This window comes from Eumetopias jubatus, unplaced genomic scaffold, assembly GCF_037043125.1.
Source record: "Eumetopias jubatus isolate StellerSeaLion01/CBP00866 unplaced genomic scaffold, mEumJub1_p1.0 scaffold_15, whole genome shotgun sequence".
Classification (NCBI taxonomy): Eukaryota; Metazoa; Chordata; class Mammalia; order Carnivora; family Otariidae; genus Eumetopias; species Eumetopias jubatus.
The window spans coordinates 89,112,055-89,127,814 of NW_028274821.1; the positions used below are offsets into that span (position 1 = coordinate 89,112,055).

General features: G+C 57.2%; 1 protein-coding gene across 2 annotated transcripts in view; it reads left to right on the top strand.

Annotated features, from left to right (window-relative positions):
* The first annotated feature begins 8,257 nt into the window (after positions 1–8,257).
* Positions 8,258–15,760, top strand: part of NCS1 (neuronal calcium sensor 1) — a 48,441-nt gene continuing 40,938 nt past the window's right edge. Inside the window, exon 1 of one of the 2 annotated variants that reach the window (XM_088019182.1) lies at positions 8,258–8,339. In XM_088019182.1, coding sequence (XP_087875308.1) covers positions 8,276–8,339 — 64 coding nt within the window. In that variant the 5' untranslated portion in view covers positions 8,258–8,275. Of the gene's footprint in view, positions 8,340–11,391; positions 11,477–15,760 lie in introns of those variants that run through there. The other variant, XM_028090495.2, reaches the window with a different exon arrangement.

The following is a 15,760-nucleotide window of genomic DNA, read 5'->3' on the forward strand; positions in this document are numbered from 1 at the left end:
TCCCCATTCCTGCTCTGAGCGTGTCTGAGCTTGACCCTGGGGGACCCGCTGGCTCCCAGAGGCTCTACCATGCATCTGGCAGAAGCCACAGGACACAGCATCCTCCGCTCTCCCATTTGTAAGATGGGCATACTGGGCCTGCTGGTCTCCAAAGTCGTGGCTCCCAGCTTTGAGGATTCTCTAATTCTGTGGCTAGTGGTATTTAGGGGGTCAGTCCAGCTCCCCTTTCCTGAGGGCAGGCCTCTGGAGCCATAAACTACGTGACCTGACCCTGGTTGGCCAGGGCTGATTGGACCGGGGCAAACACCTGACTCACGTGGGCCAATCAGATCCTCCCCCAGCACTGGGCTTTGTGACTCATCAGTCAGTCTGGTGGACAGGTGCTGGTGGGGGGGGGCGGGGCGGGCAGCAGGCCCTGGGGAAGCCGTCTGCAGACAAACTGCCTGCGCATTTACTGGATCTGCCCCCAACTCCAACATTCAGTCCCCATTCTTCTGGGAAAAGCGCTCAGTTTACCCTGGGGGGAGACTCCCCTTCCCCCACTGGAGGAGTACCCCACCCCATGGCCAGTGTGGTCCCAGGACCGGGGCACAGGCCCCCAGACGGTCTCTCCCAGGACCAAATTTTGAACGCAGGGCTGCTAAGTGGAAGTGGCAGGAGCTGCTGGTCGCCTGGAGACCCCCGTTTCCTTGGTTTTGCCTCTAGATCCCGCATCCTGGAGACTCGTGGGTCCCGCTCCTCCTCAGCTCACTCTCCAGCTGCCCCCAGTGCCCCGAGCGCCCCCGTACGTACACACGTTGCTAGCTGTCCCATCACGAGCAGCTTTGGTTTCTGTTGCGGGCAACCCTGGAGCCGGGAGCCTCCCTCCCGGGGGCGTCTCTACCATCGGGTGCCCTGGCTTATCTCCTGTCCTCATAAATTGCTCCACGCTGGGACAGCAGGAGGCATGTGGGAAGGGCCTCACTCGAGACCCTCCCTGAAGCCTTCAGTGCTTGGAAGGTGAGGTTCAGAGAAGGTACCTGTCCCCAAGCTCGCCGGCAGAGCCTGCGAGGACCCCAGCAGTCTGCCTGTCAACGGTTGTCCTGCAGCAGGATGGCCATGCACCCCAGGAGGGAAGGGACCCCTCCCTCTCAGTTCCGGGAACCGGGGATAAAGGCCCGAGGAGGGAGGGCTTTATCCCCAGGCCAGCTGGGCTTTGCACCTGTTTCTCGTTCACAAATGTGCTCGCTCAGCTCTTCCATGCTCCTGTGACCCGAGGAACCCGCTTCAAGTCCACAGACAACCCCGCGAGGCAGCAGGCTCCCTGCAGGGCACCGCGGTCCCCACCTACAAATGAGGAAGCTGAGGCTCAGAAAGACCACGTGCCTGGCCCCAGATCCCACAGGCAGAACCGGCACTCAGACTGTTGGTTTAGGGTCCTTCCCACAGATGGCTTCATTAAGTGATTGCATTTTCCTTTGTCAATAACAATGTTAATATTGTTAAAATACAATATTATTATTCACCAATAATAGTAGCCAATCTATACTGAGTGGTCCGAAGTATTTTACACACATCACCGCACTTGATTCTTATAATGACCAATGTGGGGAGGTGCCATCCTTATTGTGCCCATTTTCCAGATATGAAAACTGAGACTTAATGAGTTTAAGTAAGTCACCTAAGGCCGCACAACCAGTAAGTGCAGTCGGCTTCAGGGCTGTGTTAACCACTGTCCCGCCTGCTTCCCTCAACAGGGGGGAAGTGACTGGCCACTTCCACAGGTCCCCAAATGACAAGGCTGGCCAGAGGGCCCAGTGAGGGCGGGCCGTGGTAGGCAGCTCTGACATGGGCGGACGGCCAGTGCCTGGTCCTCTCATGCACCATTTGCCCTGAGTGGGTAGTCGTTTACTCAGGCGGGCATGATGGGTGGGAAAGACTGGAGAACTCTCCCTGGGAGAACACGGGCAGGCATGCTGCCCAGGCTGACCCTTCCCCTGCCCCGTGACCGGGACCCACAGCACGAAGGTTCACAGCACTCTCTCCAGCCACGCTTGCTTGCCTCCACTCCTCCCGACCCAGGGCTCCAGCAGTGACCATGTGTGCATGAAGCAGGTTGTAGGGACCGGGCGCATCAGCTCAGGGGCCCAGCGCGTGGTTATGGAGCTCCCACGGTGGGCCACGCCCCTGAGGGTCATCGGAGGTGATGCTGGAGCTGGCCGCTGGGTGGACTCTCTCCAGCAACGCCCACCCTGTGAACACACTGATGGAAGGCCGCCTGCTTCCCCTCCATCGCCTTAACCCTCATCAGGGTTCAGTGTTGCCCCACTTACCTTGAGGGAATGCGCTCCCCCTCATTTCTCCCACGGGGGTTGGACTCATAAAACAGGGGGTTCCTCAGGGTTGTTTATTCCATAGGATACCAGTTCTTTAAATGCTAATGGGAGTTAAGGGGAAAAAAAATTGCACCGGCCAAATAAGCATGGAAAATGCTTAAATAAAATAGATTCCTTCCCTGCAGGACTTCCCGGAACCTTTATGTTGCTCACATACATCTTGATTTTGTGGACGGAGTGGTTCATAGTATAGCCTATTCCCCACAAGCATCATACAGGGGAACCCTCTTTCCCATGGGACATATATACCAGAGACTGGTTTTTCACCAGGAGGCACTGAGTTACAAACATTTGACAATCTTTTTAATTTGGAGAAAAATATGATAAAAACTACTTAATTAAAATACCCAATGAGAGGCGCCTGGGTGGCTCAGTCGTTAAGCGTCTGCCTTCGGCTCAGGTCATGATCCCAGGGTCCTGGGATCGAGCCCCGCATCAGGCTCCCTGCTCCGCGGGAAGCCTGCTTCTCCCTCTCCCGCTCCCCCTGCTTGTGTTCCCTCTCTCGCTGTCTCTCTCTCTGTCAAATAAATAAACTAAATCTTTAAAAATAAAATAAAATAAAATACCCAATGTTGTGCATAGATTCTTTTCCCCCACAGTTGGGATCATCTTACAGGTTTTTGAAACTTTTCTGTGTTTTTTATGCTGTAAACAGATCTATACCATGTGAATAGGTTTCCGGCTGAGCTATAACTTAATATTGTACAGGACTCCTTGGTACAACAGGCGAATCCCTCATTTGGGATATATAGACCACTTCCATTTTTTATTGTCATTATTATAAATGTTGCTGCAGTAACATCTTTGAGGCTTAACATTTGTATAGATCTCTAATTGTTGGCTTAGGATAATTTCCTAGAAGTGGAAGTGCTGAGTCAGAGAATACAGATATTTACTGTCAAACTGTTCTTTAGAAAGGATGTACCAACTTGCACCCTGCTTGGCAATGTCTGGATGCCCGTTTTCTTGCTCCCTTGCCAACACTGGGTATGATTATTAACTTTTTTTCTTTTTGCCGATTTGTCTTCTTCTTTGATGGCTTATAAGGGACAGCTTTCCTGTGGACTGGCCACTTGCATTTACTCTTGTGTTGCCTGATCGGGTTCTTTCCCCAACTTTCTAGTGAGAGCTCATCTTTGGGGCGCCTGGGTGGCTCAGCTGGTTAAGCATCTGCCTTTGGGCTCAGGTCATGCATTGGGCTCCCTGCTCAGCGGGGAGTCTGCTTCTCCCTCTCCTCCTTCCCCACTCATGCTCGCTTACTCTTTCGCTCAAATAAATAAATAAAATCTTAAAAAAAAAGATTACTGGCTTAGAAAGTTCTTAACAGGTTAAAGATATTAGCTCTTTGTCCTGTGTTTGTGCAAAGCATTTTTGATCCTTATAACCCTGCCCCCGCCCCCCCATGAGACGATCAGATTAGCTTATGAGATGGGAAGTGATCTGCCAAAAGCCACCCAGTGCATGAGGGGCAGGACCGACTAGGACTGGGGGGGTGTCATACTCCATGCTGGGGGCTCAGTGGGACCCCTCCTCTTCCCCTGCGCCCCCTCCACTGGGCCAGATTTCAACACCCCCACCCCCAGCAGCTGACTCTGCCCTGGGCATCCTCCGTTTACACCCCTGATTCCCCCCAGGCCTATGGAAAGGAAAGGACTTCCCCAGACACACCTCCTTATCATATAAAGTGCCACAAACCCAAGGACCAGGTGCCTGTGGATAGCTGCACCCCAGGGGGACCTGAGCTCACCTGGAGGAGCCAAGAAGTCTCCGTGGAGGTGATGTTTATGTGGAGACTTGAAGGGACATCCAACAGTTAAAGTTTCTAGTAGACACTTAAAAGTTAAGGTATTGAAACTTTCTATCCAAAACATTACCAGTTCAATAGGTCATTACATTTAAAAAAATATTAACGAGGTATTTTTCATTCTTTTTATTTTGCGCAAACCTTCAGAATCTCCTTTGGCCTGGCCACATTTCATGTGCTCAGTGGCCTTTGTGTGGGAGGGGTCCCTGTGCTGGACACTGCAGGTGTAGGAGGTCACTGTCGTGGGAGGGGAAGGGAGACCAGCTCTGGAGGAGCAAGCCCCGTGAGAGGGAGCAAGAGGTGAGTCAGGAGAGAAAATGGCTTTGAGAGAGGGCAGTAGCTGGATTCACCTGGCTGGGGGTGGGGGGACAGAGGAAAGTGTTCAGCCTTGAGGTCCATTCAGGGAGCGAAATCCAATGCACTAGGTGCAGAGGTTGGATCTAGAGAGTAGGGTCCCTGGGGAGAGCAGGGGCGTCTAAGATGTTTCAGATTTCTGGCTGGAGCCAGAGTATAGGAGAAGCCATTTGCCCAAGGAGAGAAGATTCTTTTTGGGGGGAGGGGGGCGTGATAAGTTATGTTTCTGGTCTGATGAATTTGAGGGACACCCAAATGGACACACCCCGCAGCGCACTGGATATGCACACAGGTGAAGACTTGGAAGAGACTGGGCTGGAGCTGTTGATCCGGCTGGGAAGGTACCGACGCCCAGGACGCAGTGGCGTAGGGAATATTTAATCCAGACTCTGCCTACCACATGTACGTCATTTTTGTTCCCCAAGGGCTTTCTGGAAGAACTACTGAGCAAGCTTCTGGGGTCGCTCTCCCAGGCGAGCTTATAAAATAAGACAAGGGACTCTCCGCTGACCAGAGGCTGGGTTAGGATGCCGATTCCCAGGCCACGCCCTCACCTCCTTCAGATCTGCCCCTTCTGGATGGGGCCCGGGTATCTGGGTTATCAGGATGCTCTGGCAAGTGATTCAGGACGGCACCTTTCCTGGGCTACCCGCAGATGAGCGAAATGACTTGATCAAATGTTTGTTTTATTCAAAAGCAATGTGCTTAGTTGTAGAAAACAGTCTGTATAAAATACAGATGAATTTCCAGAATTAGTAGTGGTGACGGTTGCACAAACCCAGCGTATATCCTGAAACCACTGAACTGCACACTTTGGAACGGTGGATTTCATGTTATGTGAATTACATCCCACTTTTTTTTAAAGATTTTATTTATTTATTCATGAGATTTTATTTATTTATTCATGAGAGACAGAGAGAGAGAGAGAGAGAGAGAGAGAGAGGGAGAGGGAGAAGCAGGCTCCCAAGGAGCAGGGACTCGATGCGGGACTCGATCCCAGGACCCTGGGATCATGACCTGAGCCGAAGGCAGACGCTTAACCATCTGAGCCACCCAGGCGCCCCTACATCCCACTTTTTTTTAATGCAAGGAAAAATACAGATGAGGGCAGAAAATAAAGTGACTTGCAATCCCACTGATACTGGTAACAAATGAGAGAACACCCTGGAGGTAGAGGCGTCAGGCTGCTTTTCACAGGTGTATGTAGTTAATTCGATTACTTCATACACACGCTGGTTTATAACCCTCAGGGAGCCGCTCTTGACCCATCCCTCTCCCTGAGGCCTCAGTTCTCCGTGCTCTCCTTGGTCTACCCTCTCTCCTTAGTGACCTTATCCTGACACATGGCTTTACATTCCATCTCCATCAGGATGACTCCCCAGCTGATCCCCGCAGCCTGTGTCCCCGAACTCCAGGCGCCAGCATCACCTGCTTCCTGGGCACGTGATGGACATACCATTCTAACAGTTGCTCGGGTCAAAACCCTTGGCGTTGACCTTGACTCCCTTCTTTGTCCCACACCCCCATCCAGTCCATTAGGCTATCCCATAGTCTCTACTTTCAAACGGTAACCTGAGTCTAAGCAGTTCTCCCCATGTCCTCGCCTGCCACGCTGGACCCGGCCACCGCCACCCTGGTTGACCATGCAGCGCCCTCCCATGGGGCCTGATTCTGCCCATGCCTGCTGGAAATCAGGGCTGGGAACTGCAGCCAAGTGATCCAGTTAAATACCAACGGATGCTGAGTCTGACTTACCCCCCACCTCTCCCTCGTTCTCTAAGCCCCACCGTGCTGTGCCCCTGCGAGGCCACACACCGGCCACTGGGCTCCAGGGCAGAGCCTGGGCAGTGTTCCCCCTTCTCCAGGTCTGTCCCCACCACATTCCTTGATGAACGTGGCTGGCAAGTATATGCCCATCTGAAGGCTTCCTGGGGCAAGGCAGTGTAGGGAGGGGACTCGGGAATGGGCCATGTTTGGAGGCAGGAGGGGGCATCTGGGGGCTGAGAGGCACTCCTCAGTTCCTCTGTGCACCCCGGGCCCCTTGAGGTCTGAATGCTGTGCCAAAGTGGTGGGAAAAAGAAACCCTGCTCCCCCCACCTCAGCCTTGCCTCTTCCTCCCATGCTCTGTCCACCCCCAGGCCCTCAGGCCCTTCTTTCTCATCAGGGCGGTTGGCTGGAGTGACCACTGCAAGTCAGGTGCCTTCTAGGTGTTGGAGATACAACTACAAATAAGACAAGAACCCCGCCCTCAGGGAGCTCACACTACAAGGGAGGGGACACACAAGAAATAAACACAACCAATAAATCGGTCGGTTCGTCTGTGGTAGGCTGCCAAGGAGAAAAGGAGAAAGCTGGTTAGGAGACAGGAGAGGTCCCAACATACTGACATTGTAGATGGGCATGGCCAGGGAAGGCCACGTGGACTCTCTTTCTTGCCTCTCTCCATCCAGGTGGAGCCCTGGCCACTGGCCTCAGCCTCGAACCCCCCCCAGGAGGACCCCTCCACAGGAAGGCCACCCCCCGCACGGAGGACAGAGAAACAGAGAAAGCAGATCTGCCCCCGTCACCCCTCTGCTTAAAGCCCAGAGGCCCAGCTCCTTGGCGAGAGGGGCAGGCCGGTCCCCACTGGCCCTGGCCCCTCTCTCCGGCTTCAGATCTTACCCCGCCTGCGGCCTCCCTGTGCTCTGAGGAGTTCTCCCTCGGGTTCGGGCCTCCCCTCCTCCAGGTTTACACGGTCCCAACCAACCCCCTCCCTCCCCTGGGCTTGGAGGTCGCCTCTCTCCCCTCCAGGCCGCGGAAGGTATCCCCCCGCAGACATGTGATATCCTGCCGCGCAGTGCCCCACCCCCCACCCCGCCCCGGCCCCGTCGGGGCTGGGACCGCGCCTGTCCCATTCACCCGCGGGTCCCCAGCGCCCAACAAATTCGTGTCGAATGAATGAGTTTCGCGGCGCAGAAGCTTGGCCTCATTCACGTCAGATCTTCCGGGCCCTCCCCCCGCCCCCCCGCCCCCCCGCCCCCCCCCGCCCAGCGGCGCCGCGGGGGGCCGGAGCGCGGGGCGCGGCGGCCCGGACGGGGGCGGGGGTGACCGCCCCCTCCCGCCGCGGGCCCGGGCGAGGCCGGGGGCGCCCCTCCGCGGGCCCGCTCGGTGCCCCGCGGGGCCGCCGTGCGGCGGGCGCAGGCCCGAGCCGGGCGGGTGCGGGGCGGGAGGTGGCGCCGGGCGCTGAGTGGCGGCTCCGGGTCCACCCCTGGCGCGCCGGTGCGAGCGGGAGGCGGGAGGCGGGGAGCGCAGGGGCGGCGGCGAGAGGGAGCGCAGCAGCGAGCATGTGCCGCGGAGCCCAGTAACCAGGGACGACCGCGGCCACCCCGCGGCCGCGTCGGCGCCCAGCCCAGCGCAGCTCCGCGCCGCGGCGCCCGGGAGAGGGCGGCGGCCGGACGGCCCCGGGCCTGCGAGCCGGCCGCCCGCGCGCCCCCCGCCCCCACGTCCCCGGCCCCGCGCCGCGCCCAGGGGGCCGAGGCGCCGCCAGCCGCGCAGCGCCGCGCGCCGGAGCCCCGCGCCCGGGCCGCGCGGGCCCGGCGCAGACAAAGGCGCGGCCCCGGCCCGGCCCGGCCCCGGCCCGGCCCCGGCCCGCCGGCCCTCCGCGCGCCCCGCCCGCCGCCCGCCGCGGCCCGCGCCGGCCGAGCCGCTCCTGCTGGGCGCCCCGACGGGGTCCGGCCGGGGGCGGGGGCCGCGGCCGCCGAGGATGGGGAAATCCAACAGCAAGTTGAAGCCCGAAGTTGTGGAGGAGCTGACCAGGAAGACCTACTGTGAGTGCGCGCGCCGGGACCCCCGCCCCGCGCTCCGCGGCGCTGCCTCCGCCCCCTCGCGCCCCTCCCCCACGCCCGGCCCCCACCCCCAACCCCCGGACCCCGCGTCCGTCCTCCGGGCGCGCCCGCCGCACCCCTCCCTCGGCCATTCCCCGCCCTGCCTCCGCGCGGACCCCTGCGCAGCCCCGGCCGCGCCCCCGGCCCCACACCTGGCCCTATTGTTCTAGGGCACCCCTCCCCCCCCCACGCCCGGGACGGGTGCCGCCTGTCGGCGCTCGCGGGGCCACCCCCGGGCCGGGAGGGCCGGCTCCAGCCCTCCCCCTCCCCCCCCCGCAGCCCCCCCCCCCCCCTCTGCAGAGCTGTCCGAAAGAGCCGGGCTGTGCCAGGGCGGGGGGCGGTGGTCGGGGAGGGGGCTCCCGGTGGCGCGGTGGCTGGGGCTGTGCGGAGCCGACTGGCACGAGCACAGCGGGGTGGGTGATTCATGCATCACGATGCCGCTGCTGTTGCTGCTGCTGCTGCTTCGAGGTGGGCCTGTCGCCCCCTCCCTGGCCCGGATCGTGTGCTTTGAGGGGGGGTGGGGCGCGAGACTTGCCAGAGAGCTCGAGGCGGCGGCGGCGGCGGCGTGGGGTCCTGGGCGCCCTGTGGGCTGCAGGATTTACAGGGTGAATTCTCCCCTGGCCCTGATCTCACCTCCCCTTTTCTATCTCTATCTGCCACATTGGGAAATGGATTGATACAAGGGGGGGGGGTTGGGGGCGTGGGGTGGTCTGGGCCATCTCAGCAGGTCATCGTCCGGGGCCCCCCCTAAGAGGAGGGTCTGCCCATTTCGGACTTCTCCAGAGCTGGTCCAGTGTGTCTCTCCACTTGGCTCAACTTCACAACTGTCCTGTACCTTCGCATCTTCGGTTTCTCCCTCACGGACTTCTCTCCTCCCTGCAGCCTCTTGGGGGGACACCCCAGCTTGCCAGGGGTTCATGGCACCGGGTCCTGACCACATGACCACATGCTCTTTTTTTGTGGGGGGGGGGACCTGGAGAAGGACGGCTGCATGGTCTGGAAGGGCTCCTGCCTGGGTGTGTGACTTGGAAGGGGGCACTGGCCCTGGCTGTGGGTTGGAGTTCAGACCCCATACCTGGGCAGCCGCAGGGGGCCAGCCCCTCTGCACTCTTCCCAGGGGCAGGAGATTAACTGCCAGCCTCCTGCGTTGATGGAGGCCTGGGAGGCAGCTTCTGGTGGTGCATTGCACAACCTCTGCCCCCCTCCCCCCCTTCATCGGTCTTCTGGGCACGTTTGCAGGTCTGGCCAAGCCCACGCTTCAGCTCCCTGCCCCTCGCCCCCACATGCTTAGAACAAAGGGGGCTTTCCTGAGTGGGCACTAGTCTGCTGGGAGGTACTGGTCCTTCTCCAGTGGAATGCTCCAGCAAGGAGCTCACATCCCAGTAGCTGCTGCTTGAAGTGTGGAGGCTCCAAGGACTGGGACTCGGTCCTTCCTGCTCTTACCCTCTTTCCTGGGGGGATGGGGGGAGCGGGCAGGTGGCCCAGTTTGGTTGCTCTTCTGTGAGACTTGCTGGGCCTTTCCTCAGGCTCTGTCCAGATGTGGGCCATAGCTGTCCGCAGGCTGGCTGCAGGTGGGACTTCCCAGGTTCCTGGGCCCCGGGGCGGCAGAGGGCACCACGGGCTTTGACAGGAGTGGTGGGCTTGGGTTGAACCAGGGCGTCCCCATGCTGGCGGAGCAGAGGGGCCCACTGTGAGCTGAATGAAGCCAGGTTGCCTGCTTCCTGAGCATGTCACGTGCCGAGCTCTTGGCATCATTAGCTCATAGAATCGCCTTACACACGGTGGGCACTGTTACCAACCTCACTGACAGACAAACTAAGACTCAGAAAGGTGAAGTCCTGTGCCCAAGATCCACGGCCAGTCACCACGTGGTGTCAGGACTCAAACTCCGGTCCGTTTCCAAAGTTATGCCCCTTGAAAGACCTCAGAACTCAGGCCAAGAAGTCAGGAGGGGCTTTTCTTCTGTGGGTCCCTGTCTGGTTGCTGCTATCAGCCCGTTGATGGTGGATCCTAAATGGGAAGGGGTTGGGGGGGAGGTCATGTTGCTGCTCCCCCCCCCCCGCCCCACCCCTGGGCACATCTGTCAACTTTGGGAGAAATTGAGTCAACAGGGCTTTGTTAGGAACGGGTCTGGTAGTGCTGAGCTGGCCTGGGCTATTTTTAAAGGCCTTTGAGACATGGAACAGTTTTGATCAGAGAGAGTTAGCCGAGTACCTTCCCCTGTAGAGCCTTTATTAGGTGTGGGCTGGGGGAGGTGGCGGGGGCTTCATTGGCTTCCCATCTGTCTCCCTTGCTGCTGCTTGGCACTTAGTAGGTCCACAGATATTTGATGATGAAAAGTCTCCCGGCAGGAAAAGCAGAGAAAGCCTCCAGCTTGTCCTAAGGCCCCCAGATGGGCTTCCTTCTGATGGGTGCTGGAGCCATCTGCTCCGTGTTCCGGGGGCTCTGTGTGTGGGGTCAAGAGAGGAGCACTGAGCAAGGGCCGTCAGAGTCTGTGGGAGAGCTTGTTGAATTCCACGTGCACCGCTTGCTTCGTACTCCGATTTCTCAGTCCTGAGGTCTGGGCTGGGTCCAGGGCCTTGCGTCCTTGACAGGTGTTTGTCACGCAGATCTTGGTTCCCAGGAGCCCCATGTGAAGACCCACACTGGTTCCGGGGGGTTCTAGGCCCCCTCGGGAGAGCACAGCTGGCTCCAGTGCCCAGAGGGGAGCCCAGATGTTCACACCTGAGTCATCGCTGGCTGCCACCCTTGGTGGTGACTCTTCTCCTCCGTGGGAAAGACTGTCCTGGTGTGTGTGTGGTGGGGTTGGGGGGGTGGGGGGCAGGAGGAGGTCTAAGACACATCTGGATGCAGCCTAACTAAAACCTTCCGTCTTTCAGGCTGAACACTGCAGAGGAGATTTTTTCCTCCTCTGCAGATGAGATTTTGTAAATCATCGCGCCCCGTCGTGCAGTCTTCCCCCTTCCTGGCACAGCTCATATCCAGGAGCAGCAGAGGAGGTTCGAGCCTGATGGGGGCCCCTGCCCAGCCAGGACTCGGAGAGCAGGAGTCAGTGTGGCCGGCGGCCCAGTTTCTTGGAGGTCTGGCCCACTGTCTTCCAGCTTGTTGGTGAGGCTGTTGTCCACCCTGTGTGCCCAGGCAGTGGGACAGGCCAGCCCCTCCCCTAAGTGAGCCTCGGTGTCCTCATCTACAAAATGGGTATGCTCATGGTACTTGGCTCCCAGGGGACGTAAGGCACCAACAGGGTAATTCCCTTATAGCCTAATACGTGGCCTTTTGTAAAGGGTCCTCCTTAAGGCACAACAAACACTTGTCAAGGATGTAAGGATGCATGGGAGCAGTCGTTCCTAATGTCGCTTTGACTACACGATTCAGCTTCATCTTGAGTTGATCGTAAATACATCTTGTGGGCAAAGTTCATCTCTCCACACGGGGCATCTTCCCACGGCCCCGGACTTTGTGCCTGGCCCATAGGACGCAGAGAAAGGTGGGATCCTTGGCGAGCCCGAATCCTAGCAGCTTCTTGTTTTACCTGCAGTGGTCTCCCCACACCCCCACTTGGTCATTTCTGCTCTGCCCTCACCTGCCATTCATGGAGCGCTCACTCGGGGTTGGGCACAGACATTGAAACGGGAAGGAGAGGGATACAACTCTTGCCTTCAGATGGAAACCAGCCAGATGGTCCAAAAAACCAAGCTTATGGGGCTCGAGCCATTTGTTGTGGTCTGAGCTGCACTGGTTTAAAGGTTTCTGGGCTCCAGCCAGGCGGCCCCAATAGACACTCACCTCCACCCCGCCTCCCTTCCTTAGCCTCTCCCCATGGTGCTCCCGGCACTCCCCAGGGACCCTCTGTCCAGGACCCGGAGGAGGTCGCCTGCTCCTTGTCGCTCTTGGTCAGCCCAGGCTCTGCCTTGACCTTGCTTGCCAACCTTGAGTCTCTGCAGCCTTTTTCCTGATGCCCAGAATGGTGCCCGGCACATGGCACCTTGTGGAGGGGGAGGGGCAACCGGGGGGGGGGTAGGTTCGGGTAGCCAGCGGCTAACCCCTCTGCCACCTAGAGCCAAGAAGGGGACCCTCGTTCACGGTCAGGAGTCTGGGGTGAAGAGATACCGGGTGTCACCGTTTGGGCTCTTGTAAACTCCCTGGCTTTGGGAAGGTCACACGAGGGTCCCTTCCTGTAAGAGAAGGAATATTCTCCCATGATTCCTTCCCCCACCCAGTGCTGCTCAGCCAGAGGGGGGCAAGACGTTGCCGTTGTGGGGAGGCAGTATCTGGTACCCATCTGGGGACAAATGGGTTGGGCTGTGAGGGGCCCCACAGCCAGGCAAGGAATAAGCCACCCAGGAGAGGAAAGGCCCCGAGGGAGGAAGGCGGCTTCTGTAATCCTATGTATCCTGGGCACAAGAGGGTGAGACCAGGGAGGCCCGCTCCCTCTCTCCACTGGAGGTGAGACCGAGCAGCAGCAAGAGGAGTTGAGGTTAGGGGCATTACACTAGGGTGGGCGCTGGGCAAGAAACATCCACATCTGCTGTTAGGAAAGAACTCAGTATTCTAGAGGACGGGGCTGGGTCCTCAGTCAGGCTCTGTGACCTTGGGCAGGTCACTTACCCTCTCTGAGCAGCGGCTCATTCATCTGTAACACCTGCCCATGTGACTCTGTGGGTACAAATGGGAGGATGCTTTGAGGTCCGGAGTGTGGGCCAGAAAGGAAGGGGGCCTGTTTGGCAGCAGAGTCTCAGGGAGGATAGTGGGCCTCTGGGGCCAGATGTGCTGCGGTTCTGGCTCTTTCCTTGTGCACGCCCCTTCTCACAGAGCTTCGCTTTCCTCCTGTGGAAGATGAGCAGCCCAGAGGCCCCAGAGTTGGATTCACGGGCATGTGAAGGGTTTAGCACGGTGCCTGGTTCTGAGGGGACTTCTGGTGGCTTCAGTCCTAGGATCTTCTGTCTCCTAGAGCAGGGTGGGCCGAGTGGGTCTGCCGCCTTCCCCTTTGTGCAGAGAGAAGCAGAGGAGGCCAGAGAGGGGCAGGGACTCGTGGGGAGTCACAGAGCCCAGGTCTCCTCCTCACGCCTGTTCTGGCTCTTTCTGCCTCCTCTGGCTCCTTCCATCTCCAGCCCCAGTCCCACCCCAGCCCCGAGATTCTGGCAGTGTGAGGTAAAAGCCCTTTCTCTTGCACCCCCAACTTCCTCTCCTCCCAAGGCCAGACCTCGGCCCCTTTGGGCAGATCATAGGCAGCGGGCAGTGTGGCTGGGGCTGGGCCAGGCTCACGTCACTCCTCACCAAGGGCCCCGAAGACCATGGGAAGGGATTTGCACATTTTCTGAGATGGATGGGGGGCCATGGAAGGGGGTGGTGGAGAAAGTTCGATGTGGGTTTGGAGAGTGTTCTTATCTATAGTCCAAGGATGGATTGGAGGAGGGGGTGGTCATGGTGATGAACTGGGTATCAGCGGGGATGAGACAGATTCTGGGTGTATTTGGGAGGAAGATTCCTTTGGACTTGGTGTGTAGGTTTCATTACCTTATACATTTGCTCACATTATTAACTATTCTTTTAAGACATGATTTTTAAGGGGCGCCTGGGTGGTTCAGTTGGTTAAGCATCTGACTCTTGATCTCAGCTCAGGTCTTGATCTCAGGGTCGTGGGTTGGAGCCACGCGTTGGGCTCCACGCTGGGCATGGAGTCCACTTAAAAAAAAAAGTTTAGGGGCGCCTGGGTGGCTCAGTCATTAAGCGTCTGCCTTCGGCTCAGGTCAGGAAACCAGGGTCCTGGGATCGAGCCCCGCATCAGGCTCCCTGCCCCAGGGGGAAGCCTGCTTCTCCCCCTGCTTGTGTTCCTGCTCTCACTGTCTCTCTCTCTCTGTCAAATAAATGAAAATCTTAAAAAAAACCAAAGTTTAAAACATGATTAAAAAAATAAAAAGCATGATTTTTTTTTAATGGTGTATCATGTGAATGCAATATTTTATTTGATCCCTTGCCATTGGATAGTTAGGTTGCTTGCTTCCTTCCTTCCTTCCTTCCTTCCTCCTCCTTCTTTTTGCCAATATCAATAGTGCTGTGACAAACATTTTTCTACTCAATCTTTGTATGAACATCTTTGCAATAAATTTTTGCATGTAGCTCTTCTTGAAGATACATTCCCCAAAATGAAGCTGTGGAGTTAAAGCCTGGGGACGTCTTAAAAGGCTTTTGATAGAAAAATTGTTAAATCACTCTCCAAAAAGTATGTTCCAATTTCCATTCTCAGCAAACGTGGATGAGAGAGTGCCTGTTTCCCTGCATTCTTGCCAGAACTGAGTCTTACTGCTTTTCTTGATTACTGCTGATTTTGTGGGAAAGAAAAGAGTAGCTCGCTCTTTCAATGTTCATTCCTTTGGTTACTATTAAATAGGATCCTGGGATCTTTGAGCTAGAGGAGATTTTGGGATCATATAGTCCAAATTTTATTTTACACATTTTATTTTATTTTATTTTACAAATGGAAAAATCAAGTACTGGAGAGACGAAGTGTTCCTCCCAAGGTTACAAGGCAAATACCAGGCAGAAACCCAGGACTCCTGGCTCTAAATGTTGGGATGCTCCCCACTGTGCCATGATGGGTTGGCTCTTGGGGTTGAGACAGGGGTGTCTTGCTGTTTTCTGATTTGGTTCATCTTGTCCTAAATAGCTCTTCCTCTCAGGCAAGGAAAAAACCAGTATCAATTAAAAAGAGCATCCTTCTTACTGGCATTTTGAGATGTAACACTTTGCACGTCCTGGGTGTGGTCTATTTACCAGGGCAGAGAACGTCATAAATTAATGTGCCAAGTTTCCAGGTAACTTGAAATTGGGGTCAGATTCCCAGCTGAGGGCAGGACAACAGAGCGTTGAGCGTTTGTGGGACAGCTTTGCTGTCTTCTGGCTGTGACTCTGCCCAGCCCCTTGCCCCTCTGAGTTCTGGGTGTCTTGTGTGTGACCTGGGGATGGACCACAGTGCTTTTCCCAACAGGCGGACACAGGAACTGGCATGTAGTAAGTGCTCAGTAAATACTCTCACAGGAAAGAAGCTGCTAAGCTCTTCGTGTCAGGGGATGGCAGTCCTTGGCCACCCCCCGGGTGCTCACAGGGTGAGCCGTCACAAGCCCTCAGATAAATTGGGAGTGAGTGGCAAATGTGATGGCCTCTGTATTTGGCCCAGCTGGTTGGCAGCAGGATCATTCTGCATTGGGCTCCTGGCTCACTGAGCTGGGGAGGGAGGACAGGCTCTGGAATGCTGGACTTTAGGTCCCTGCATGGACGTAGCCTTGGAGGGCCAGAGAGACACCTGCCTGGGCTTCAGTCCCAGAACCCTCAGCCTGGACAGTCACCGTGGAGTCCCCAGTGCC